This window comes from Lolium perenne, chromosome 3 (genome assembly GCF_019359855.2).
Source record: "Lolium perenne isolate Kyuss_39 chromosome 3, Kyuss_2.0, whole genome shotgun sequence".
In the NCBI taxonomy this organism is placed as follows: Eukaryota; Viridiplantae; Streptophyta; class Magnoliopsida; order Poales; family Poaceae; genus Lolium; species Lolium perenne.
The window spans coordinates 32,745,125-32,769,158 of NC_067246.2; the positions used below are offsets into that span (position 1 = coordinate 32,745,125).

General features: G+C 45.1%; 3 protein-coding genes across 14 annotated transcripts; 1 reads left to right on the top strand and 2 right to left on the bottom strand.

Annotated features, from left to right (window-relative positions):
* Positions 1 to 2,417: 2,417 nt before the first annotated feature.
* Positions 2,418 to 5,267, bottom strand: LOC127340801 (alpha-1,3-arabinosyltransferase XAT3). The gene is made up of 6 exons (XM_051366544.2): positions 4,883 to 5,267; positions 4,671 to 4,760; positions 4,449 to 4,553; positions 4,179 to 4,325; positions 3,912 to 4,049; positions 2,418 to 3,780 (listed from the first exon to the last, which is right to left on the bottom strand). Exons 1-6 carry the CDS (start codon positions 5,034 to 5,036, stop codon positions 2,525 to 2,527), a joined length of 1,890 nt encoding a protein of 629 aa, XP_051222504.1. The 5' UTR covers positions 5,037 to 5,267; the 3' UTR covers positions 2,418 to 2,524.
* A 5,589-nt stretch (positions 5,268 to 10,856) lies between these two features.
* On the bottom strand, positions 10,857 to 13,336 carry LOC127338070 (bidirectional sugar transporter SWEET16). The gene is made up of 6 exons (XM_051364329.2): positions 13,193 to 13,336; positions 13,080 to 13,116; positions 12,758 to 12,971; positions 12,105 to 12,269; positions 11,242 to 11,361; positions 10,857 to 11,166 (listed from the first exon to the last, which is right to left on the bottom strand). The coding sequence occupies exons 1-6, from the start codon at positions 13,224 to 13,226 to the stop codon at positions 10,996 to 10,998; spliced, it is 741 nt and encodes a 246-aa protein (XP_051220289.1). The 5' UTR covers positions 13,227 to 13,336; the 3' UTR covers positions 10,857 to 10,995.
* Positions 13,337 to 16,464: 3,128 nt separating this feature from the next.
* On the top strand, positions 16,465 to 23,639 carry LOC127340800 (uncharacterized). Of its 12 annotated transcripts, none has more exons than XR_011754723.1 (11): positions 16,465 to 16,845; positions 16,936 to 17,140; positions 17,229 to 17,511; positions 18,420 to 18,525; positions 18,636 to 18,676; positions 18,875 to 18,963; positions 19,875 to 22,104; positions 22,290 to 22,410; positions 22,644 to 22,683; positions 22,773 to 22,892; positions 23,069 to 23,639. XR_011754723.1 is itself a non-coding variant. In XM_071827839.1 (6 exons), exons 1-4 carry the CDS (start codon positions 16,777 to 16,779, stop codon positions 17,496 to 17,498), a joined length of 312 nt encoding a protein of 103 aa, XP_071683940.1. In that variant the 5' UTR covers positions 16,471 to 16,776; the 3' UTR covers positions 17,499 to 17,511; positions 18,420 to 18,525; positions 18,636 to 20,760. The 12 variants fall into 12 exon arrangements, 1 of the variants encoding a protein (XP_071683940.1); XR_007874900.2 differs by having other exon boundaries at positions 16,467 to 16,845; positions 18,636 to 18,963; positions 19,875 to 19,966; positions 20,410 to 22,104; XR_007874899.2 differs by having other exon boundaries at positions 16,467 to 16,845; positions 18,636 to 18,963.
* Positions 23,640 to 24,034: the final 395 nt, after the last annotated feature.

Sequence of the window (24,034 nt, forward strand, 5' to 3'; positions counted from 1 at the left end):
ACATCCAGCAGCTGCTCCAAAAACGATGCCCCAGGAGGTAGAACGACGCAGGGTGCGCCGTCATCGTTCGATCCGGGACACCCGGACCTAGGGTTTCCCCCGGAGCAGCACAAGTGAGAGACCGCAGACTGCGATGACGATGCCTTCAAGAAGGTAGCGGCGCGACACGTAGCCATCGTCCGCCAACCGAAGTCGGAGCACGGTTTTCACCGGCAGCCGCGCATCCCCAACTCGCCGAGTGTAGTGCCAAGACGGGCAAAGATGACGCCTCGACAAGGTAACGACGTCGACCGACGTAGAAGGCGAATAGACCAACGACAACCTGGAGTGGTCATGCTGGGCACCTAGAATGGCGAAGGGGTACTCGGCGAAAACCTGTGATGACCAAAAAGGACTATGTAGGTTACCCGTGGAAGCGCAACAGTGATATGAAGTAGGCAAGAAAGAACCCAGACGGTGTGACGAAGACCATGCGTGAACACGTGAATCACGCCAACGGAGGAACCGTGATGGTAGCATAGGGTGTCAGTGCGCGGGGACAACGAAGGGGACAGCATGTAACGATGCTACACCCTAAAAGAGCGGGGCCATATCTGTAGGGTGAGTTGGTATGTCAGCTAGATACCACTAGCAACGTACGGAGTCCTCCGGAGTCGGTGCTAGTGTAGATGTAGAAACATGCAAGAATGATGGGTGGTGGGTGACTCAATTTGTTCTGATCTATGATCGCTAAACCAAAAAAGAATAGTCGGTCAAGAGGTCGACATAGAGAAAAACCAGGGTAGCTGATCGAGTCAGTGGATGAACCCTGCTAGCCTGCTACGTGCCACGCAGCCCTCGACGAAGATCATGGAGATCGACCTTGGAGGGGAGGGGGAGAGCGGCGCGGAAGTGTGTTGTGTAGCCGGGTCAAGGATCTTGCCGCTCTAATACCATGAGAATGAATATGTTTGAGCTATGTGTTGGATGTATTATTGAGTCTCTCAAACTTACCACTCTTACACAGATTCCATCGAAATGTGTCAGCCCTTTGCATCAATTGGACCAAAGCCAAACGATGCAGCAATGCATTCCATGATGCAAGCCTGTTACCAACTAGATCTTTTATGAACGTCACATTTGGCGGGAGGACTCCAGTACTTTATTGTGACGAACAATGTTTTATAAAGGTGGATATTGTTCTTGGAGTATGGTGTTACCGAGCTATTTATCCTCCTAAAACATAATTTACTAGTGAACCTGAATTATAAAGGAACCATATGGGAAGAAGTATTTTTTCGTCGCCTTTCGGTAAGCTTAGGACCAATATACCATACTCTACAAGAGTTACACTTTTCTTTAAACTATGGTTGCCAAAGCGGGGCAAATCTTACATTGGCTGAGGAAAATCAATGCAACTGAGGAACATGTACGCATGAACTGCTCTGGAAGACGATCAAAGCTAGACCTGAATCTTCCGGGAGAAACAAATGGAAAAAATGAAGTATGTATGTTTTTTTTTTTTTTTTTGAACAAGGGGTGGGGTCACGAAGGACCCCGACTGCTGCATTATATTATTGTCGGTAGAGCAAGTTTTACAAGAAGGACCTTGAAAAGAAAAAGAAATACTATATGGCCCTTGAAATTTGCACTAAAGACCCTAGCAAGAAATACATAAAAGCAATCAAGGCCAGGTCTTCTTCTAGCTCCTTCTCCACCGAAATCTTCACGAAGCAACTTGACGGGCATGACAGCACCACCACCGGGGACATGGCCACTTGGGGTAGAGCGTCGGGAGCGGTGCATCGGCGCTCGAGGGCGTCCGATCTGGCACAATGGCCTGGAGGTTGGGCAGCGCTCGCCAGCTAACTGGCGACCCGGGTGGGCGTGGCTGCCCCACAGCCATGAAGCTCAGCAGCTGGACGACAGGACGCCGTTGAAGAAGTGCTGCTGATGATGAACTCCCAGAGATCTTCTTACCAAGGCGCAGCAGGATCCATCCCCGCCATCTTCCCGCTGCAGAGCACGATTTGCCGGCGCACTTCCTCTCCTTGCCACCATGGCCGGCCGGAGGAAGTTTCCAAGCGCCTCGTCTCCACCTCAGGGGATAGCACCAAACAGCCTTATTCATGGAGATGCTAGCGGTACAGCCCCTCTCCGCCTTCGTCTCCAACCACTGGAGCACCACGAAGAAGAGGAAGACCACCAGAAATCGCCGGACATGGCCAATCTCCGGCGAACTACTCCAAACCGGCATAGCGCCAGACACCAGCAGCAAGAAGCTGAACACAGGAACAAAGACCAAACCTAAACTACTGCTGTACAAGGGGAGGGGTCCCTCACCGCACCACAACGCCGGCAAACGCCGGAGAAGGGAGGGGGAGGGGCCGGCCGGCCCGGATCTGGAGAGGACGGTGGAGAGAGAGGGAGAGGTGGGATGAGCGAAAGGGGAAAAGTCGCAGTGCCCCTGAAGTATGTATGTTGAACTGTAGGAGTACATTGTATTGCATGGCCGGTAATATATTCAAGCTAGTAGTATCTGTATCTACTGCGCGAGGTAGTTGCCAAGGGCCTCCTGGAGCACGTCCCGGAACCGGTCGAGGTCGACGGTGATGTTCTGGCCGTCCATGAGGGTCTGGCGCATGAACCCGAAGCCCTTCTTGTGCATCCCCGTCGGGTTGGTGAAAATCTCATGGTCCCTGGGGTACTTGTCCTTGAGCGAGCTCTCCTCCACGCCGATCTCGTACTGTATGTACCGGAGCCCCATGGCCTCCGCGGGGTCGCCGTAGTCCATGTGCGCGATCCACTGCAGCCCGCCCCACGGCACCACCTGCACCAGCGTCGCCCCCGGCGGCAGGAACATCATGTTCGTCAGCCCGGCGCCGTGCACGCCCACCAGCACGTCGGCGGAGTTGATCTCCGCGCCCACCCGGGAGAGGGGGTCGCCCACGTCCGACTCGCTCATCGCCGCCTCGAACCCGGCGCCCTCCGCCGCGAGGATCACGTCGGCGAGGTTGAGCAGGATGCGGGTGCGGTGCCTCGCGATGATCAGCAGCCGGGGCTTCCGGCCGGTCCCGTCGGCGACGCGGCTCGGCGCGTCGCGTGGCAGGGCGAGCGCGCGGCGGACGAACCGGGTGAAGTCCGGCGTGGCGAGCCCGTCGACGCTGCGGTCGCGCTCTATGATGAGCTCCCGGTGCGCGCGCAGGCTGACGATGGCGTGCGGGAAGCAGTGCACCTCGCCCGCGGCGGCCGCCTTGGCGAGGTCGATGGGCGCGTAGCGGGAGATGGTGCGGAGCATCTTGTCGTACTTGACCAGCCACCAGGGCGCCACGTTGGTCATCACCAGCTGCACCTCGCCGCCGTACTTGTGGATCGTGTTGTAGAGCGGGACCAGCACGTCGGAGAAGTCGTGGAAGATGTTCCCTGTGTAGCCGCCGATGGAGAAGGTCACGGCGGGGACGGTGTGCGTTTGCGTGCACTTTGGTGGCACCGCCGATGAAGTGCGTACGGTGATCTCAGTGATCCGGCCCATGCACGTCTCGTCGCCCTTCCGCTGGTACGGCCGCACCTTGTGCGACTGCGCGGGTGTTGCTGGGTCGATGACGACGATGTACGAGGAGGCGTTGGCGACCAAGCGGATGTCGCCGGAGAAGTCGCAGATGTCGGCGCGGCGGTCGGAGAAGTCGCACAGCGGCGGCAGTGGCGTCGTATGCTTGATGATCGCCGGCGTCTGCTGCGGGTCGGCCTGGAGCTTCATCGTCCGGCCACCGACCTTCTGCGTCTCCTTGTCCGAAAACAAACCTGAAGAGAGACCAGCACGTTACGCGCGTCACGATCACGAAGAGTCAACTGCATTTTGGAAGAAGAATTCCCCGTTTTGCGAGCCGTGCCGTGCGCGCACGATGCCAGTTTGGGCGGTTATAGTCCGTTACCTGGCACTGGCAGCTGGTCTGGCTGAGTCGCCGTCGTCGTCTCCAGCACGGCCGGCCGCGCGGTGGTCACGGCGGCGCCCATGGTCTGCGCTGGCAAGTCGTCGTGGTGAGCCGCCTCCTCCTCCTCCGTGGCGGTACCTGCCAAAATTAAAATTAGTTCGGTTAGCACGTCAACGCCTCGCACAGCACACGCCATGATTCGCTCCTTTCTTCACTCGCGCACGTCGTGGACGCACGTTCCTAGTTCGTTCCGGCCATGTGCGTTACCTTGTGCCGACTCGTCCTGTACGCCGGGTTGACGATCCACGGTACCGGCATTGAGGTCGCGCTCCGCCTCCTCATGCTCCGCTCTCTCGGTGCCGCCGGCGCCGGCGCCGCCGATCCGCTCCTCGATTATCACCGTGTCCTTAACCCCTGCGCGAGCAGCCAAAGTGTCCAAGCATGAGGTGGTAGTTTAAGATTCCCCACATGGCGCAAACAAGAGCAAATCCGGCAAAGTAACATTATGATGCATCGATCGTTGTCAGCTATACGTACATTCTGTCTCTGTCCTCTCGCCGGCGCTCTGCTGCGGCTGCCGGCCATGGCTCTCTCCCTGTGCCCCCCGCTGCGGCACGACGTCCACCAGGAAATCCCGACCTCCTGAATTCAACCCAGCCGGCAAAATTAAACAATCTGACTGAGATTACCGTGCTAAAAAGGAAAGAAGATTCGAGCTGTAACTCTGTAAGGAAATGTGAAGTACTACCACGCACGTACCTAATTTGGGCGAGGTCTTGACGGTCTTGATGGCGGTCGTCGGCGTCGTCTGCGTGCTGCGGGCTTCTTCCAGCCACGGCTTGGGGCTCACTGCACGCAACATGTCTATCAGTTTGAAAGTTCACAGTAACGGCAAGATGAAAATACGGCCAGAAGGCCGGAACAATGCCGGAGAAAAAGGGCCGGCCGGGGAGAGTCGCAAGGTAACGTACGCGTGTCGAAGGCGCCGGCGTCGGGCCGGGAGGAGAGGAGGAAGGTGACAGAGATGAGGAAGCAGCCGACGACGATGGACAGCAGCCGGAACCGCTGCGACTCGAACCGCACGCCCAGGAGGCCGCCGCCGCCGCCACCCTGCTGCTGCTTCATGCCGCACAAACCAGCTCCCGGCCGGAGCTTCTCTCTCTAGCTACCTCGCCGCCACCACCACCCTGCTGCTAGCAAGACTGCTTCTGCTATGCGCCACGAGCTGTCTACTACTACTTTAATTGCTCGTGTTTCTTCTGTCTAGGGATCGGTGAAGCTTAGCAATGGCGGAACCTCGCCGTGCGTGCCTAGCTAGGCGAAGCAAGTGGCAGCCTCTTCGAGACAATAAAACGGGAACGCGGAGCGGGGCTGCTTATATTGCCTTGCTGTGCGGCTGTGCCCTGTCCCGTGGAGAAGGCTAGGGTACCGACACTGCGATTTCGATCAGCAAAGAGGACAAAGCCACAGAAACAATATCTCGTTTTTGAAAAAACAGAAAAGGAAAAAAAAATCTCGTGCGCATTTCGTAAAGAGGAAAATTACAAGCCTTTGCATTGATCGATGCACGCAAACATATGATGGTACGGAAAAGATGTGGTATTTTTTCACCTTTGAATATTGACGCCTGTAAATATGGATACTTAAAAAACATCTTATAATATGAAATGGAGGTAGTATAGTGTTTAAAAATGAGGTAGGCCCGACTTCCATGTCGAGTATTTCTTTAGAAAAGGAGAAAATCTCGCACGCCGGCCTGTGAAGCCGGTGATATGCTTGCGACATAGTTTTTGTAAAGTGGAAAATTTACAAGCCTATGCATTGATCGATACATGCAGACATAAAATTGCAAAACATGTGATGGTATATATGGAGAACATGTGGCATCTTTTTCACCTTTGAAAATTGAAGCCAGTAAATATGGATACTTCAAAAACATCTTATAATATATAACGCATGTAGTATAATTTTTAAAAATGAGGTAGATCCGGCCTCCATATCGAGTGATAGGTGCCGCAGCCGGATGTACTACATAGTTGATAGTTTATGTACCATTATATTGTCACGACAAACATTTCATACTTTTGCATTTTATAATTTTTCAGTGCCATTTTCATATGGAGAAATAAAGTAGAAAAATCAAATAAACATCGTATAACTAGTAGACGCTGATATAGCACCTATTTATTGCCAAGTTAGCATAGACAAATAGTAGAGTAGTTAAAGCTTCGATGTGTGGGTGTGGGCTTGGTGCAAGAGCATGACCCGGCCATGTTCTCTCCTCTCGTTTCGCCCATTCTAATTCCAGGACCGCACCGGTGTGTTTCTGTGTGTTGTGGAGGACCATGCTTTGTTGAATTTTCCTAGGCATCTTCCTTCTTCAATCACCACGTACGAGTGGAGGCCACGCCTGTAGAATTCTTGATCCATGACGGTCTTCCATCGATCTCTTACACACTAATCTATGAGTGCATTTTTATATCAACAAGGTGATGTAAAAACATATAGTACTAGTACTTGTTTAGTCAGCTAGTCAAAGGACCATGTACACCAACGGGACAACGGAAGCTCCCAACACATCCAAATCAAAAAAGGGGACACAAAGTGCTCTCAGAATTAATAAGAAGAATCCAAAACTGCCCGGATGATCGATGGTTGGTTTGGCTTCAGAAGAATGTACAAGTGGCTTCAGGACATGCACGTTTTGGGGCCGGTGCAGCCACAAAGAACCAAATCAATACACTTGTCAAACAACTATACATGATATGTCAAAAAAAAAAAAAAAACTATACATGAGCATCCATTGCAAGCATAGCCACGAGCATGCCCTTGTCCTTTGGGTCCTCATCTTGTGCTACTACTATTAATTAGCAGTGTATTAGTATTCATAAAAAAAAAGCAGTGTATTAGTACTGTATTTGGTTGTAAACTTTCATTACCTGGAATAAGGTTTATGTTGCATGCCACTTGGATCTTGCGATCTAGTGGCAACGTCAGGACCCAAAAATTGGGGTTCATTTCTCTGCAGTAAAATGCCCCTTTGCAAAAGAGCTAATGCCACCTTACACACATGAGAATTGTTCTCACTTTGTCACGATCGCCATAATAATGGATGTGGCGACGATGATTCTCTGCCTGGTAGAGGAGAGAAAGAGAGGGACCTGATGATGATGTAGCACCAACCAAATACTGTTCGAGCGTATAAAATATGCAAGTAATTGTACTGCCACCTCAAAACAAGAAAATGAACAGAAGCTACGGCTGCAGGCGTCCTAGCATGCATCATAAAGCAATATATAAATCACCCTCTAGCTGCAAACAAAACAAATGTAAATGAGCATCTGGCCATACATTACTATATTTTCTACTATTATTTGGAATACTGGAACCGTAGGGCTCTAATTATGAAATTTCCTTTTGAAAAAAAGAACACAGTTGAAAGAATCTCTCGCCAGGCACGTTCTACCTTCCATGCTCGATCACTAATATGAAGTGGTTGCAGACCATACAAGCACTGAAACAGCACTCACTCTTTTCTCCTTCGTTCATACTATACTACTCCTTTGTAATTCTTGTCATGATTTTAATTCAACTTTAGACTAATTAAAACACACGGTGAGAATTATGGAACACATGGAGTATTTCTTAACGCTGCATTATTTAACAATTAGGTCACATCACAAATTTCTAGAGTTGTGTATATATGTCATGGAACTGTTACGAGTTACGACGATACGCTATACCCGAATCAAATGTACATACTTCGGTGGCAGATATATATCAATTTAACTTTAACAATTGACAACATGCATGCATGCGTGGTGAGGCAAATCCGGTAAATCTCCTGATTTTAGGAACAATCTTCATTTTCTCAGAAAAAAAAAAATGAATATGCTTGAACATCGTGGGGTATATTATATATGGTGGTATTCCATTGGCATTTGACCTGCTCGTTCTTGCCTGGAATGCATCGGGGCGTCGGTGTGAATGAATGCCACGATCGATCTTCGTATCCTTCTCTGATGTGTCTGTATAAACAAACTCTCGTTGACCTAACCTTCCCTATGGTACGCTCTTTCACGTGTTTGTATCACCCGCTCTAATTCTTTCAAGAATTTTCTCCTTTTCATAATTTTATCGCAAATTTGAATGTATCAACATATATTTTTTTGTCGTGGATTTGAAGCGGAGGAAGTACTTAAGTTCAGGGAAGCATGTTGTCGGCTACTCTCCGAGATCCCCACATTAATTAATTATTATTCCTGCAAAATGCCTCCTCTCAACCCATACAGAGCTGTGTTTATGTTGTGGTTGGCGGACTTACCAGTAATAGTGTTTCGCACTGACGGTATAGGCTGACATCACGAGGACACAGGCTGGTGATGTTTATCAATGACGGGTATTTTATACGTGGGGGTAAGATGTAGCGCTGACGATAAAATTGAGTTTCATCCATTTTTGGTAGTTGCTCCATCTGCTGAATGGGGCACAGCAGCGATATTGTAGTGGCGATAAAAAAATGTTATTTACGTCAACAGTGTTGTGACCTAGCGAGTCTACATACGATGATGGGTTATAACTTACATGTTCAATAGCGTCGATGGTTAAGCAGTGGCAAACAAATGCATGACCGATCGTCGCCGGTTGTTCGTTCAGTTGACCATAGGAGTTCATTGCCGATTTATAGGGACGTACACCTTCAGCGGAGAACATCATTAATTAATAAACTTCCACTAATAAGCAGTTTAAAAGACCATACTATCATTAGAAAGGTAGAACTGATGTCTGCATATTGTTTCCAACAGTTATTCATAGTTTTACAGTGACGGGTTCATATGTATAAAGGAGTGACATTCAATTTTTTTCAGCTCGTCGCTAGTTAAATTTTTAGGCGTAAAAAATTATCATTTTAATAAAATGCAGACTGGCAATCATATAAATGCAAGCGTACAAAAGCACAATATAGCAATTACATCCATAAAAAAATTCAGATGTTTACAACTCATCAAGTACATGGATACAAGTGTCACTCGCAAGCAAAATAGAACCAAGAATCCTCATCTTCACGTTCATGGTATCCTGATTGTATGCATCATCCCGTGGTTTCACTGTTGTGACCAAAAATGAAATGATGATGGCCGAGATAATTAACTAGTTGCCTTGAAAGATGTTGGCAATGAGAAGACAAATAGTTAAGTGAATAAGGTTAGATTCATAACAGAGACACCTAGCTTCTAAAGATAACATTCAGATTATAGCCGAATAAAGAACATGCTTCAACTCCGTGTGTGATGTTTTTCTTCCTTTTCCTGCTGTTTGGCCATCTTCCCGGCTCGTCTATAAATACGATGAGACCATTGGTAGCTCACAATACCAAAAAAATGCTTTTAAATTCTACAGGAATGACGAGTGGCCGCTGCAAATAAGAGGTCAGTCACAAAGCACGGCTCACACATAGAGCATGGATGGAGGCAATGCTAAGGGTTCTGCTTTCCGCCGCGCCGCCTAGCCGAGCATGGGCCCTTTGGGTCCCAGTTCTCCTGGCTAAGCAATGTACGTGTGTCAAAAATGAGGAGCTACCGCTTATATTAGGGCATGTACAATGCGGTGACGTTATCCTTTTCTTATGGCTGTCATATCAATTTTTTTACTTAGTTAGAGGATAGAGAATAAAGAAAGAGCTGGTTGTCTTCCCTTAGCTAAGAAATGATCTCTTAGACATAAGAGAAGTCTAAGATAAGGCTACTTTCTCCATGGTACCAAGTGTCTTCCCTAAGCAACCCATTTTCTACTAAAATTTAATTGATTCTAATTTATTACTAGGGATGACACTACTAGATATTGCATTGTACCCCTTATACTTATTTTTTTCTCTGGGTGATGTGGAATGCTAAGAGAAAGCATGCCCTCTCTAACACTATACTTTTCCTTGATATTATCTTGTTATGCAGTTATACGTCCCTGTTTATTTTTCTATTTTTAAAATATTGTCAGGAAAATAAATAATTTTTGGCCACCCAAGTCCTACGTGAACCAACCTGTGGAAGCTGACTTCAAAATTGGTAACGAAAATAGTTTATCCCCAAAAAGGAGAATAACTAGGTCCTCATGTGATTGATGCATATAGTCATATGGTTGTAAAATAAGTGGCTATACACAAGTGTGGTGATTTTTTAACTTCGACTATGGGCACATGTAAATATATTATGTGATACTATACCATACCCTATTTGTACCAGTTTCTAAGGGTTACATGTCTTGTTGATCAAATTTTTGGTCAATTTTTTTAAAAACTACATAAAGTGAGATAGCCCCGGCCTTTGCTTTATGCAATGGCACAACTTCATGTACTACAGAGTTTTTGTACCATTATATTGACATAAAACATACTAGTTCGCATTTTTGCATTTTTAGTGGTTTATTCATATCGCATAATAAATAAATAAATCTAATAAATAAATAAATCTAAAATAAATAAATACCATGTTATAAGAAGTACTCCCTCTTTCCCGAAAGGTAGTTCATATACAAAATTTTAAAACTCAAATGATATAAAGTTTGACTAAGTATGTAGAAAAATATATGAACATCTAGAATACCAAATGTATGTCATATGAAGATTTACATCATGATGAATCTAATGGTTTTGTTTTGGTAATTTTGATGTTTATATTTTTTGTCTACATACTTGGTCAAATTTCACATCGTTTGACTTTAAAAAAATATATAGGCACTACATTTTGGCAAGGAGGGAGTAGTTAGTTAAATATGGGCTTTGAACCAGTCCAGCCCATCAAGAAAATATGTTTTAGTTTAGTTTCAAAAGGCCCATGTGGCTGAATTAACATTGTTTGTTTGGTAAAAGTAATGTTGTTTCTCCTATCCAATATTGCATTCCGTATCTCATTATATGGTCCATTTATTACGTTTTTTTTGTTGCAACAGTAAAGACGTCGACACGGTTTCTATTCATGTTCCCATTCATGAAAGAAAATTTACAGAAAATTAAGCAAACAAAAATAATTACGCATACCATGCGCAAATACTTCCATTTTCGAAAAAACACACCATCCAGACATGCTAATTAAACACCAATGGAAACATTGTTCTCGCCATGACCATTTGCATGGGGGGCCAAAAGAGAAACTGAAGAAGCCTGCCATCCTTCTTCTGGGGCTTCATCCCTACTGTTCTGGTAGAAGGCATAGATACCCAGCTGGATGATGCCCAAGAAGAAGCCTATTCCATTTGGGACCTGCATAAGTAAGAATTCACAAGCTAATTAAATAAGGTTCATCATGAAGTTAAGCTAAGGAAGACATATGCTTACTCCAAGGAAGATGTCTCTGTCGAGTATGGCATACGTAGCCCAGACGCCCCCGTTGAGGAAGAGGAAGAAGGACAGGAAGAATGGCATGTACTCCACGCTCCTTGTGGTGATCACCGTTCTCTGTTTCGCCGCAAGTTGACAGGTGCGTAGATTTTTAGATATTCATGCTTTTGGTCCACGTGCTCAGCAAGATTAACGAAACAGCAAGACAGCTCCAAGGGATGCTGATGAGAAGAGCCCGTGCAGGCCTGCATTTTCATGCTTTTGACCCACTGCACTTGCGCACATTCTGAACTAGAGGATAGTAGTGTTTTATGTAAAAAGACAGTATAGTAGACTGTATGCTCCCTAATTTATTCAGGCAAGAACGTGTCTTTCTGACTTTGCAATAGGGAATGCGCTGACATACTAATACACACCTCAACATGCCATGTGCATGGTTTGTATAATATTGGGTGGAATATATTTCACATGTTGTGTTGAGGTACACAATTGGTTTATATATACACGCTCTTTTAAAAACTAGACGACTTAGATGTCTATCTTGGACGTCTGATATCTCTTTATCTGTTACATGTTTTCTTGTGTTAGGTTTGTGATATCACAACCGTTGACCACGCAAGCCTTTTACTAGAACCAAGTTCCACAAAATATAACTTGCTGGAAGGTTATTACACTACAAATTTTCAGATTTCACTATACTTGTCTGTATGGAAACCAGTTGTACGCCTATTGCAATTACCCGCATTCTAATTAGCAAGTATATTTTTGTATACCACATAGAGACACTATATGTACTTCAAAACTTAAATAGGAAAATAAATATGGTAACTAATTTATTTGTGGATGTGTGATGACTTTACCACGGCAGCGAGTGGGGACCCATACATGAACACGTTGAGGCAGACACATATCAGTCCTATAACCATGATTTTCATGTCAAGCCCGGCAATGGCAAATCTGGTGGTTGCGAACACAAATCCAAAAAACCCAATGTCCAAAGTTGCCACCAACTTCGCGGTTTTAACCTGAAAAGTGTAACAAGATAACTGATCATAAACTTTGAGGAAGCCATATCGTGCATACATACACATATATATAATTATGTGGCATTTCCTTATTGAAGCATAACAAAAAACGACTAGGATAACGTGAATTCAACATGGCATCACAACTCTACTGAAATAGGCTGCCCAAATAAGACCCAAAAGGCAAAGAATTTTGACTTAACAGATATAAGGCGCAGATATAATTATTCATAGGAAAGAAGTTGAGACCAAAAACATATGTAGTATGTTAAATAGTTAAGGATGGACTTACTTAAGCGCTCCGTTCCTGAATGGGGGAAGCAACTAACTTATTCAGGAGGAGGTCCTTAATACTGAATTGCTGATCGATAACTCCTCTCTTTTACTCATATGTATTCATCATTTAGGTGTAAAAGGATGTACGAAAACATACATGTTTCTAAACACAAATCAGTTATGTTTGTCAACCATGTCGGTGCTGCGCTCACCCTTGTGGCATGATCGGCGGCATATATGAGGAAGAGCACGACATAGATGGTCTCCATGACGGTCCCGAACCCGTTCACCGTGGCGATGAGGAGGCCGTCCGGCTTGGTGACGCCGTAGTAGAGCCATAGCAGCGAGTTGAGCAGTGTGAGCACGTACGGCGCCGGCTCGAACTCCTCCGTCGACTTGCTCCTCACGATCCTCCAGAACGTCGGGCTGCCCATGCATATGTGTCCATGTAAGCAACAATTACAACACAATATATACTTCTCTAACAGTCGAAATGGATGTATGTGATCGATGGTAAGCTCAGCTCATACGTACATGGGAGAAATGAAGACCAAAACCGAGATGATGTTTCCTGCCAACACGCAAAGAAGCTGAATGGTGAGAGCGAGAGAGGGAGAGAGACTTTTATTGCACGTTCATGTTCGTACCTATGATGCCGATGATGAACATAGTAGAATCCATGGCGCGCACCGCGGAAGGGCCAACGATCGAAGAAGCACGTGATCCAAACTAAAAGGATGATCGGGTCAGCTACTTACCTATCCAACGTGGGTGCATCGTCCTTAATAAGGAGATCAAAGCACAGGGCCAGCCTGTGCTGTATGAGGGAGACAGACGCTTACGAATTAAAGCTGGGCCTCGTGGAACACAAGAAAATAATATTCCACCGGCCTTGCAGATTCAGTTGACTAAAAGGCAGATATCGTTAAGCTTGTTTATTTCTTGTATTTCTTGCTTGTTTATATATGGTGATATATACCTTTTGTATTTGCTTTCATTATCTTTGCCTACTGTACTTGATGTCCTTAGTGCCTAATTATTTCTAAGTTGACTAATTTTCTTTTCCAATCGAAAACCCTTTCTTGAATTAAGTACATTACATAACACCGCCCATTTGTGTTTTTTCCGAAAACACAGTTCAGATGCAGCCGCTCACAAATACGTATACATATTCACCATATAAAAGCACGCACGCACAATTTAAGAGCATCTCTAACAGAACCCTTAAACCCCGCCGGAACCGAACTTTTCCGGCGGATTTACGGGTTCGGGCCAAATGTGTCGCAGATCAGTGACCGAAAAGATGGGCTGGCCCGTAAAATAAGTTCAGGGGCCCGAACAAATCTCCGAACGGCCCCTATTAAAAGAGTTCGCGGAGGGGAGTTCGGGTCGCAAACCCTACTCCCCTCTGCCGTTCCTCTCCCTCCGCCGCCGCCAAGCACCATCTCCGGCGAGCAATCCAGCGTGCCCCAGGCAGCAATCCACCGGCCGACGGTGGGCGATGGCGTCCCGTGGCGGCTCCGCGGGCCGTGGCGCCGGATTGGGAGGCAGCGACTCGCCGCCGCGTCCACCCGTCTTCCGCACCGACGCGGAGCGGCGCAAATGGAACCGGTCGAAGGGCGCGCGCAGCGCCAGCGCCGCCGGCGGATGAGCGGTGGCTCACGCCCCGGGGAAGCTCGCCGGTGCGGCAACGCCGGCGAGGGCTCCTTGTCCGACCGATCAAGCCGCGCACCGCGGCTCCCCGTCGCGGACGGCGGCGGCAACGACGACCTCGTCCCCGCGCAGTCGCCCACCTTCTCCGCCGGGGACTATGTCCACGGCAGCGACGAGGAGGACGCCGTCCTCGCGCAGACCAAGGCCATCAGCGCGCGCGGAGGCTCGCCAGCGTTTCCGCCGGGAGGAGGCGGAAGCCGTCCGCCGGGAGGCCCGCGTCCGCCGTGATAGTCGAGCTTGACGCCGACGATGCGTGAAGATCATCGACGACAGCGTCGGCGCCCTCTGCCGCCGAAACGCTGCGCCACCACCGGCATCGCCGCGCGCGTAGGTCACTGTATTGGCCGCATTTTGCTTTAGCTAACTAGCGGCCGCCGGTGTACCAGTAATGTAGGTTTAATTTTACGAACAATGTATGTTTTGATGCTCAATCGGAGCATCAATTTGATGTCGAACTATGATCATCGCCGAATTTACCCGCGGCCTTTCAAATTTCGCTTTTCAGTTCCATTTTTACGGTTTGTAATTTTAGCCACTGCCAAATTCGAACGAACTATCGTTTTCGGAAGACTGAAAACCACTTTTTCGGTTTGCACTTTTTCGGGCTCTGGTAGAGATGCTCTAACCTTATGGACAACCTTTAAGAGACTGAGTCTGGAAACTGATCCAACGGGTCTGGAGATTGACGAAGTCTCCACATGTGCCTCGTTATCGATAGGAATGTCGCCTCCCATTAAAGAATATTCCATCGTTTATGAGACACGAAAGCGTCAAATATTTGGTAGATAGGGCCAGTCACTGCCCTTCTAACCATCCAACCACATATGGACTTTCCCATCTGCAATACTCTAGTAGGAAGGAGGAAAGCATAAAAGAATTTGTCAAACAATAATGCTAGACTTACGGGGAAACTGTTACGTAAATTTCTTGGAACAATGTATGTTTTGATGGAAGAGATTCATGTGACGGTTCCGGAAGTATCTGCTGTAACCATTGCATGATTGACACCTCAGCCCGTAAGTAATTTCCGTAACAGTTTTTCGTAAGTGTAGCATTGTTGTTTGTCAAATGTCAACAATTGTGTAAATCTTCACACGCCTTCTCGGTGTATCACATTTCACCACTCGGGTATCTCTGAACAATTTTTTTCATGGAACGGTCGCAATCCATTAGACAGTGGACGCAGTTGAATCGCTGACCACGAAACCACTTACATCGTTGTGTGGTACAGCATCGACCCAAAAACGTCCGTTACCATGGCATGAGAAGATTTATTGCATTCACGATGACGGAAATTAAACGAACACGACTAGAAATTAAGCCTAGCCATCATTCTAGGCCAGCACTCAATGTCAGAGAGCATTGATCAGCACTTAACAGTCAACTCAATGGCCACATGAGCCATTACACAGTTCATTGCCACCGTCAGACTCTGGCAAATTAACCTGGGCGAGAAGAGCAGTAAGAAACAACTTTCACCTTTTAATCCTAGGACCCACAATGAGTTTTCTTCCGGGGAGATGGCTAAGACTACTCACAATGGGAGTATCATCATTTAGTAATAAATGCAACATGACGTGAAAACGCGATGTGTCACATCAATAAATGAAGAAAGAGATGATAGTAGTATCGTAGGTGAATCTTGTGTCATAGCACGTAGAACTAGAAAAATTAATGTCAAACTAATCTTGTACACACTTTTGCATTGAGATTCTACAAATCACTAAATATAATTGGCGCATGATCTACTACGTGATCATCGTTGTGAAGATAGTATCACATACTAGTACCATATGCATGATACTACTATATGATACTCCCCATTGTGACTAGTCTAAGATACTACACGCTCTCAACATCCATTTGTGGCACCACCGCCCTTTAGGCGGATCACCTGCGTCAATATGATCTGATGATGACTTCATGAGGAACCTTATCACCCAATTATGGCTTGTTGGGCAGTTGCTCTATGTATCCATTGAGGTGGGCAATGGTCGTACGAACATTTTTTCCGGCATTCGCGAATTGGATGGACCTTCTTCATTCATAGGGCTTCCCTCCATCATGCTTCCCTCCATCACCGACGCTGGTACCGTGTTCCCTTCTTCATTAAGAACAAGCAATTGCGTGAGTACTTGCCCTATGCGAGGGCGCTCCACGATAGTCACCTGTCGCGCGCCAAGCGAGCGCTGGCATCGGTTGGTTTCCACCATTGGACGACGTGTTAATCGATGGTTGGTCGAGGAAGGCGCTTGTTTGGCGAAAGAACGCGTCGCTGATATTCCCACGCTCCCTCCCGAACCCTACCCTCTCTGCTGGCGGCGGCTCCCCCGACGCCATTCTCTTCCCCCCGATCTCACCAAGCCTCTCCCGGCCACTCCACCCCACTCTTTGTCCCGTGGGTGTTGCTCTCCTGCATATCCACCAGTGGATCGGCCTCTCCGAGACACAACCATGCTCCCGCGTGATGAAACCCTAGGGGCGGCGGCGATCTGAGGCGGGAGGTGCTCTGCCGGCCATGGTCGCTGGCGGAAGGACCTCTGGAGATAGTGATAGATTGACATCGACGGCGGCAACGGCCGGACAGGTAGGCGCTCTCTCCTCTCCCTCTCTCCAGCTTCTCAAACTCTAGCGCCGCCCGCTATTGGTCGTCTCATCCGGCGCTGCCGGTGACCAGGAATCGGCCGACGCTGTCCATCTCCTCCCACCCGTGACCTCGCCCTGAGCCTCCCCCTCACAGCTTTTTCTTGAACATGGAGGAAGGACACGGCCGAACACAGACAACGACCGGCCGGGGGAAAGTTGTTCGATCCACTGTTTCAGCGGTTGCTGCTCCATCCAATTTGGTCGGGCTGCTGCAGCTCCAGCCCGTGAAAAACAAGGTAGATTTCTGCTCCCATTTCCTTTCCTTGCCGTGTTTTCCTCATTAGCTATGGAATGCTAGCTAAGAGATTATGTTATTTTCTATAGAAGGTTGAGAGGATCTGCATGGTAATCACCCACCTTGGCTCGCGGGAGGTCAGGACATCCAGGTGGTAATCCCTTTTTGTTTGTGGGTTAGTACACTGGATAAACAGAGTCGTCAAAATAGATTGGATATTTGGCCTACTCCTTTAACCAATATCTGTATTCTGTGATCATATACATATACTCAAGATTTGATGTTTTGTGATTTGATTCAGCAACAAAGCTCAAGGGCTCGAAATGTTGCAGGCCAATGTGTTTCCTTCTCTTCATTAGATCAGGTCCAAAGGTGATTACTTTCTACTTTTATAAATGAAACTATACTATACTCTTCAGTTTCTGGATACACCAGCCATTATAAATGAAACTATACGATATCTTGATGCAAGCAATAAGATCAGCAGCTCCACTGCTGTCACACATACTCTCAACTTCGTTTATGATAAGTACAGGCTACGGCTTAGGCTTCTTTGTCCTGTGACAGTGTTCCACACTTTATTATAACAGAAATAAATCAATAGTGCAAAAATCTCATGATATGTTATGTAGTACAGACCGGTTGCCACTATAATTCATGGTACAGTTGATGATAATTCATAGTACCAAGATCTGCCATTTGGCTTCACCCTGCAAGAAGCAGTCATTTATGTTAGCTAACTGTGGTTTATGGAAATTACTAGCGAAGAAAAATGTTCCTTTTGGCATTATAAGCAATACATTTTCCATACAATTTCCCCTTCAGCAATGTCGATATTTTAATGCCTGCTGTGCAATCTGCACATAATGTAGAGTTAAGAAACTTAATTGATCTGGTTTTTGTTCCTCTTATGGCCTTTTCAAAGTATTAATTTTGTCCTAGCTAGACACTAATCCTTAACACGTGAATGTATTATAAGACACCACATTTCTAGCAAAATGGAGATTGGGTCTCTTTTTTCCTATTGCGGTTGAACTACCTAATGGTATCCTGAACATTATTGTGTTATTCGTGCATTGCTATTTTCTATGTTTCCAAGCAATTGCCATTTGACCCTTGTCTGCTTATATAGTGTGGTATCTTTGTAGATTTATTTGGACCCTTTATTCGATTGTTTTCTGTTTATGATCCTCTTAATAGGACGTGGTGGTTACTACTATTCTTAACAAGAGAAATGTACTGCAGATCCATTACTCTGATGCTTTTTATTTTGGCTACAGATGTCTTGGGACAGATTTTGGATGTTTCTAAGTTGGGCCATGTTTGCATGTTGACTAACACATCCGACACTTCTAAGAGGCTTTATCGCTCTCTTAGAGATGACAGGTTAGATCCTTGTTTTGTACTAGGCAATTGGGATGTCAAGCAATATGTTTTTACTTTAAAATATCTTTGTCTATTGCTACTGTTATAAATATACCCTTTTTCTGTTTCAGTTTCAATGCAGATGATATGTGTGGACAAATGGACTGGCATGGTATGGAACAACTGCCTCGTTTATGTGGCTGAAGAATACAAATATATTAATAATTCTTTTTCTCTGATCATTTAGTCGTGATATAATAGCTTACTGTCAGCCTTGTTAGATGTAATGTAGTATAACTAAAAGAATCTTTCCTTTTTTCCTTCCATTTCCAGTGATAGATAGTATTTCACATTTATTTTTCTCACAAAGCTCCATGAAGGTGAGTTGTGTTTGTTGCAACACATCTAGAGATTATGCTTGGGAAAACTCGCAAAGGAAGGTATAAATAGTTTTACAAGGTAAATTCAATTTTGCTTTCTTTTTTACATGCATATTGGTAATTTTGTATAGATTAATAGCAAGTTGATATTTTTTAGCAGTCTTTGAAGGTATCTAGGTACAAGTTGTTTGATGTAACCTTCATTATGTACAAAGATTAATTGATATGAATTTTTTTGCTGATCATTTCCGCTCATCTATTTCAAGTGTAATAAAATAAATAAATAAACCATATTTGTAAGGAAACATGCCTCTACAGATTTATTATCCCTTAAATGGTTGATAGCAATAGTAAATTGTCTTTATATATTATATTGTTGTATTCTTTCTATCATTCTATATGGTGTTCTTTTCTCACATATAGGATTCCCTGTATTTATCAGTTGCCTAACTACATTTGCATATTTTTTATTTTTTCGGGTTAGTCCCTTTTGTTTTCTGTCTTATTTACCACATAGAGCTTTTTGTTATTGTACTGATCCATACTGTGCTAGCACTATTAATAAGATACATAACTGCAGTGTCAGTTTTATGTGTTACCAGTCAGTTTTATGTGTTACCAGTTATGTTTTTTTGTTTCCATTTTGTTCATGTTATCTTTACATATTTTCTCTTTATTGAAATTCTCTTGCCGTGCTCATATAGAGATTGTAAATTAGTTCATGTCCTGTTATTTGTTATTGCCTTCACATTTGATATGGTTTTTTTTTAGCATCTACCAACCTTCTGTAGCTTATCATTTGTTTAGTTGGAGCCTAACAATTGGGCTAGATTCGATCCAAGAGGGAGGCTTAAGTTATGTTCCATGTAACACCTTGAGAAAATAATTCTTTATCATAGTTGTCTACTCTTCTAAATTGTTATCTCTTGAAATGCTCTAAACAACTATGAAACATGTATGCGCTGATATTACTTTTTTCGATGGCAAAAGGGACGATTGATAGGGATCTCATCATGAGAAGAGTATCAAGACAGAGACATGATGGAGAGAATGAAGGTTGGTGCTCGATGCGTATGACTGAGGTAAAGAAACCTTATCTCTCCGTTGCTATTACTGTGCAGTTTTTTTTGGAAGAAATGAGGAAACATAGCTCCATAGAAGTTCATCTGCATAATGTAAGTCATAACTCAAGTTTTTATTCTGTTAACGCATGCCTGCTATAATCTTGTTCATGCCTACGAAGTGCTCAGTAAAACTGCATAAACAATGTGGATAAGAATGAAAAAGGTATATTTCTGCGCCAATCAAATATTATTACCACGTGCCGTGATTTCATATGCTATAGTAAATTTGAATTATATAGTTCTGAATATTCGTATTCTTGATTTGTGGCCAAATTAGTTTGTCAATTTGTCTGTTGTCAGCTTAATATAATGACAGGAATATTAGCATGTATTTTTTCTCTTTCTAAGGGATCAAGGCATAAATTAAACCTTTTGGTCTCCTTTAACATTTTTATTTGCAGGACTGTCTGTACAATTATTGGAATGGATGAGGGGAGACATAGGCGTAGTTGCAGCCATGATATCCTTGAACGAATGTACAACAATATTAGTTCCTGGTCTATTATTTTCTTCTCACGGGCTACCTAAATATGTCAGGGCCGCGTGACAATATGATCTTTTGGTATATGTGTGTTTCTTTTCTCGTTTTTATCTTTGGCATTTCTCCATTTCAGGGTGTTGTGTATGTTATCTTGTGAAAGCGCTGCCAGCGGGCTGAAACCTAATGTTCACCAGTTTAGATTTTCTGAAGACCTTGTTCTGAGAAAACAACAGAATGGCAGATGAGTTGAAATGACTTCGTGTTTTGTTTTTCTTATGTTTTGGTCCATTCATTCTGATTTGTTGTATTGGGCGAACTGGGCATTTACATTGGAAGCCTACCTATTGATTGGGATAGATTGGGGCACAGAGCACCAGTGAGGAGGCGCCCCATGGGGCGCCCCAACCACTAGTTGGCATAAAACTGCAGTTCACCAACTGTGGTATCGTGCCCAGCCTTTCTAGCTGCCACCTTCTTTTTTGATTGTAACTACGGCGGGTTTTAGCCAGTCTGAACATGTATTTATATACTATTATATTGGAATTGGTTGTAGGTCGTACAACGCGTTTGGTGAAGGAGATTGAGACCATCCTATCCATCCAATTATTTTCAACATCTCCGCATCAACGTTCACCGTGGGATGAAACAAATTACTGCTTTCCTTCCTTTACTACCCTGCTCCTTAATTTTCAGATCAAAACACATTGTTGCTTTCTTAATCCGTTACTACTACCTTATCAAATTATTCCTTATTTCCGTCAACAAACAGGGAAAGTGATTAAGGTCATCGTTCCACGCCTGGCACCCTCCACCATACTTTGCGGCAGCAAGCATAGGTCCCCAATTCCCCGTCCAGTTGTGATGGCAAGGAGTGAAGAAAGGAGAAGACCTTGCGATCTCAAGGCCGATCAAGACGGATACGCTATCAAGCGCGGGCAGATCAAGCAGGTTGGCGAGGTGGCTGATGAAGATCTACTGGAAGAAAAACTCCCACGGCGTCGAGCTTCCTGCCGCTCCATGTTCCGCCTACTGCAATAAGAAGGGTGCCCGCTTTACTTCGTTCCCCTCCGCCTCCTCCGCACCATCCGCCCGCATGTAGGTAGAGCTGCATCAGGAGTGGACTGTGAGTGTGCTTGTGATGGTGTTGCTTGCGGCCTGGTTTGTGGTCGTCGCCCGTCGGAGTCATGGCAGTCGTGTGGCGGTGGCATCGATGCACGGCCGAGCGGAGGGAGAAGGTTCAAGTTCGTCCTGGTTGATGTCTCCTCGGCGCCAAGGGATTGTAGGTGGAGGATCTTCCCGTCGCGCTCCTTCTCTCCTTGCCTTCTTGGCAGCGGCGTGCGCAAGGGTTGAGGCCGGGTTGGCGTTCCACTGACCAAGGTGGGTGACATCGTGGGGCGCCCCCCCCCCCCCCCCCCCCCCCGTCATCCTCGAAAAAAAAAGGTGGGTGACATCGGAGGTCGAACTCCGATGCGAAGGAGTCTTTGCGGCGATGGGAGCGCTCGAGGGATGAGGGAGAAGTATGGAGATAGGGCGCTGTGCAGGGATGCTTGCAGTTTCCTGAGCTAGGGTAGCCTGCAGCAGGCAGATCCGGCGTGGCATGCTCTGTTCATAAAAGGTTAGTTCGGTACAAATTTACTGAAGTCACAAACCGATGGCTCGTTATGCGTGAATTTACTAACAACTAAATGCTCTGGTGGTGGATATATATATTGCAGACTACGAGTGCCTAACTAAATGCATGGCACCGCAAGTTTTAAGACTGGCTTCGTATGACTTGTATGTGTGAAAAATTGCTTGCAGGTCTTCCGTGGATATCTATGTATGCACTTTTGCAAGAGCTGACATAAGCATATAGTCAACGTTACCTCAAGAACTGAAAAGGTGCAGATAAGATCCGAAGCATGTACAATCTTAGATGCAGGTGAGTATATTCGTTGAGGTGTGGGGTTAATAAGTTTATATTTGATTGTACCGTTTGTTTTTATCAAACATACATGATACAGCAAAAAAAAAAATGGCACGGAAGGAGAAGTTACTAACCCCGTATGATAACAGTTAAAAATACAACCTGTAATGAAGACTGGTTTGTAGCATAACTTTCTCCACAAATTTCTTGTGTTACGTTGTAGTTTTAAAAAATCATGCTATCTGCAGGCAGTGATTCTAAAAAGCACCGATATTGTGGAACATCCAGGTAAAATCATCAAATGAATGCCATTTGAATTACATATATATTTTTTCCCATATTTTATCATGACAGTAATTATTTTAAGTTTTGTTCAGATATATAATGAAGGTTGTCAAATAGATCCTGTAGAGATATGCATAGTTCAAACTCGTGTGCCTTGCAAAGGTGGTGTGAAGAAGAGTTCTTCGAGCTTCGATGGAAGTTGTATGGAAGAGGTATGCATCTCTACCACTGGTGTTGCCTTTGTCTCATGCAAACAATATTTTTTGAAAGACGTTTGTAGATTCGCGAAGATGGAGTATCCTCTTGTACACTATTTTCACATTTTTGGATTAGCTGGTTATTTCTCGATATGCTTGCAGAATGCTTATACTTGAGATGCTGATTATAGGTTCTTACGTAATAGAAGGCACTTCTGCTTAGGGGAAAAGATTTCCCACCGAGGCTCGACCTATATCGGCCTCTCCTCTCCCCTACCAAAAGCATCGGAATGGCTAAAGCAGGGTTTCTCCTGCCACCTGGTTGCATAGAAGATAATGAACAGAATCCTCTTCTGCAGGGTTTCTCCTGCCACCTGGTTGCATAGAAGATAATGAACAGAATCCTCTTCTGGAGTCCATCATAGTTTGGCTGAGACAGCATCTTCGTAGTTTACAGGTAGCCAGTGATGAAAGCTCGAATAAGCTTATCTTCAAGTTGATCATGTTACTCTAATTCATAGTGACGAAACGAAGAATACATTTCGCGCATTATTTGAGAGCGATCTGCAAGGAGGAATCGAAGAGTCCATTAACACTAACAATAGGAGAAGGGGATGAACATTGGAAGCACCAGAAGACAAAGGGCAAACTTGGTGTTACCAAATTTAGGTACATTATACATAATGGCAATGTAGACAAAAGTGACCAGAACCATGATGGATGTTGTTAGTAATGTTGCATATACAATTTTACTCAATCTCATTATGCGCATATTGTCAATCATATATTCTACGTGGTGCTTGGGATAAAAACTTAAGAAACCTCAATTTTTTATTTTATACTAGACTACGTCATGTAGTTCACATGTAACCAAAGTGGAGTCTTAAATTTCTTTTTTCTTTCATGGACAAAGAAAGAAGACATGGTTTGGGTTAAGGCACCTTGCGCATTTGGCGATCAAACAAAAAAAATACAAGTTGGACGCAATGTTCTGGAGCTAGAGTGAGTTTCATCGTAGAATAAAAAAAATTCAGTTGATTCTTTTACGTGCACTTTTTTTTTCCTGTGGTTGTGTTCTGTATTTAGCTATAAGAGAAAATTGTTGACTTGTGCTTTCTATGTAAATAGCCTCAAAAAATAAATTTTCATCTAATTAC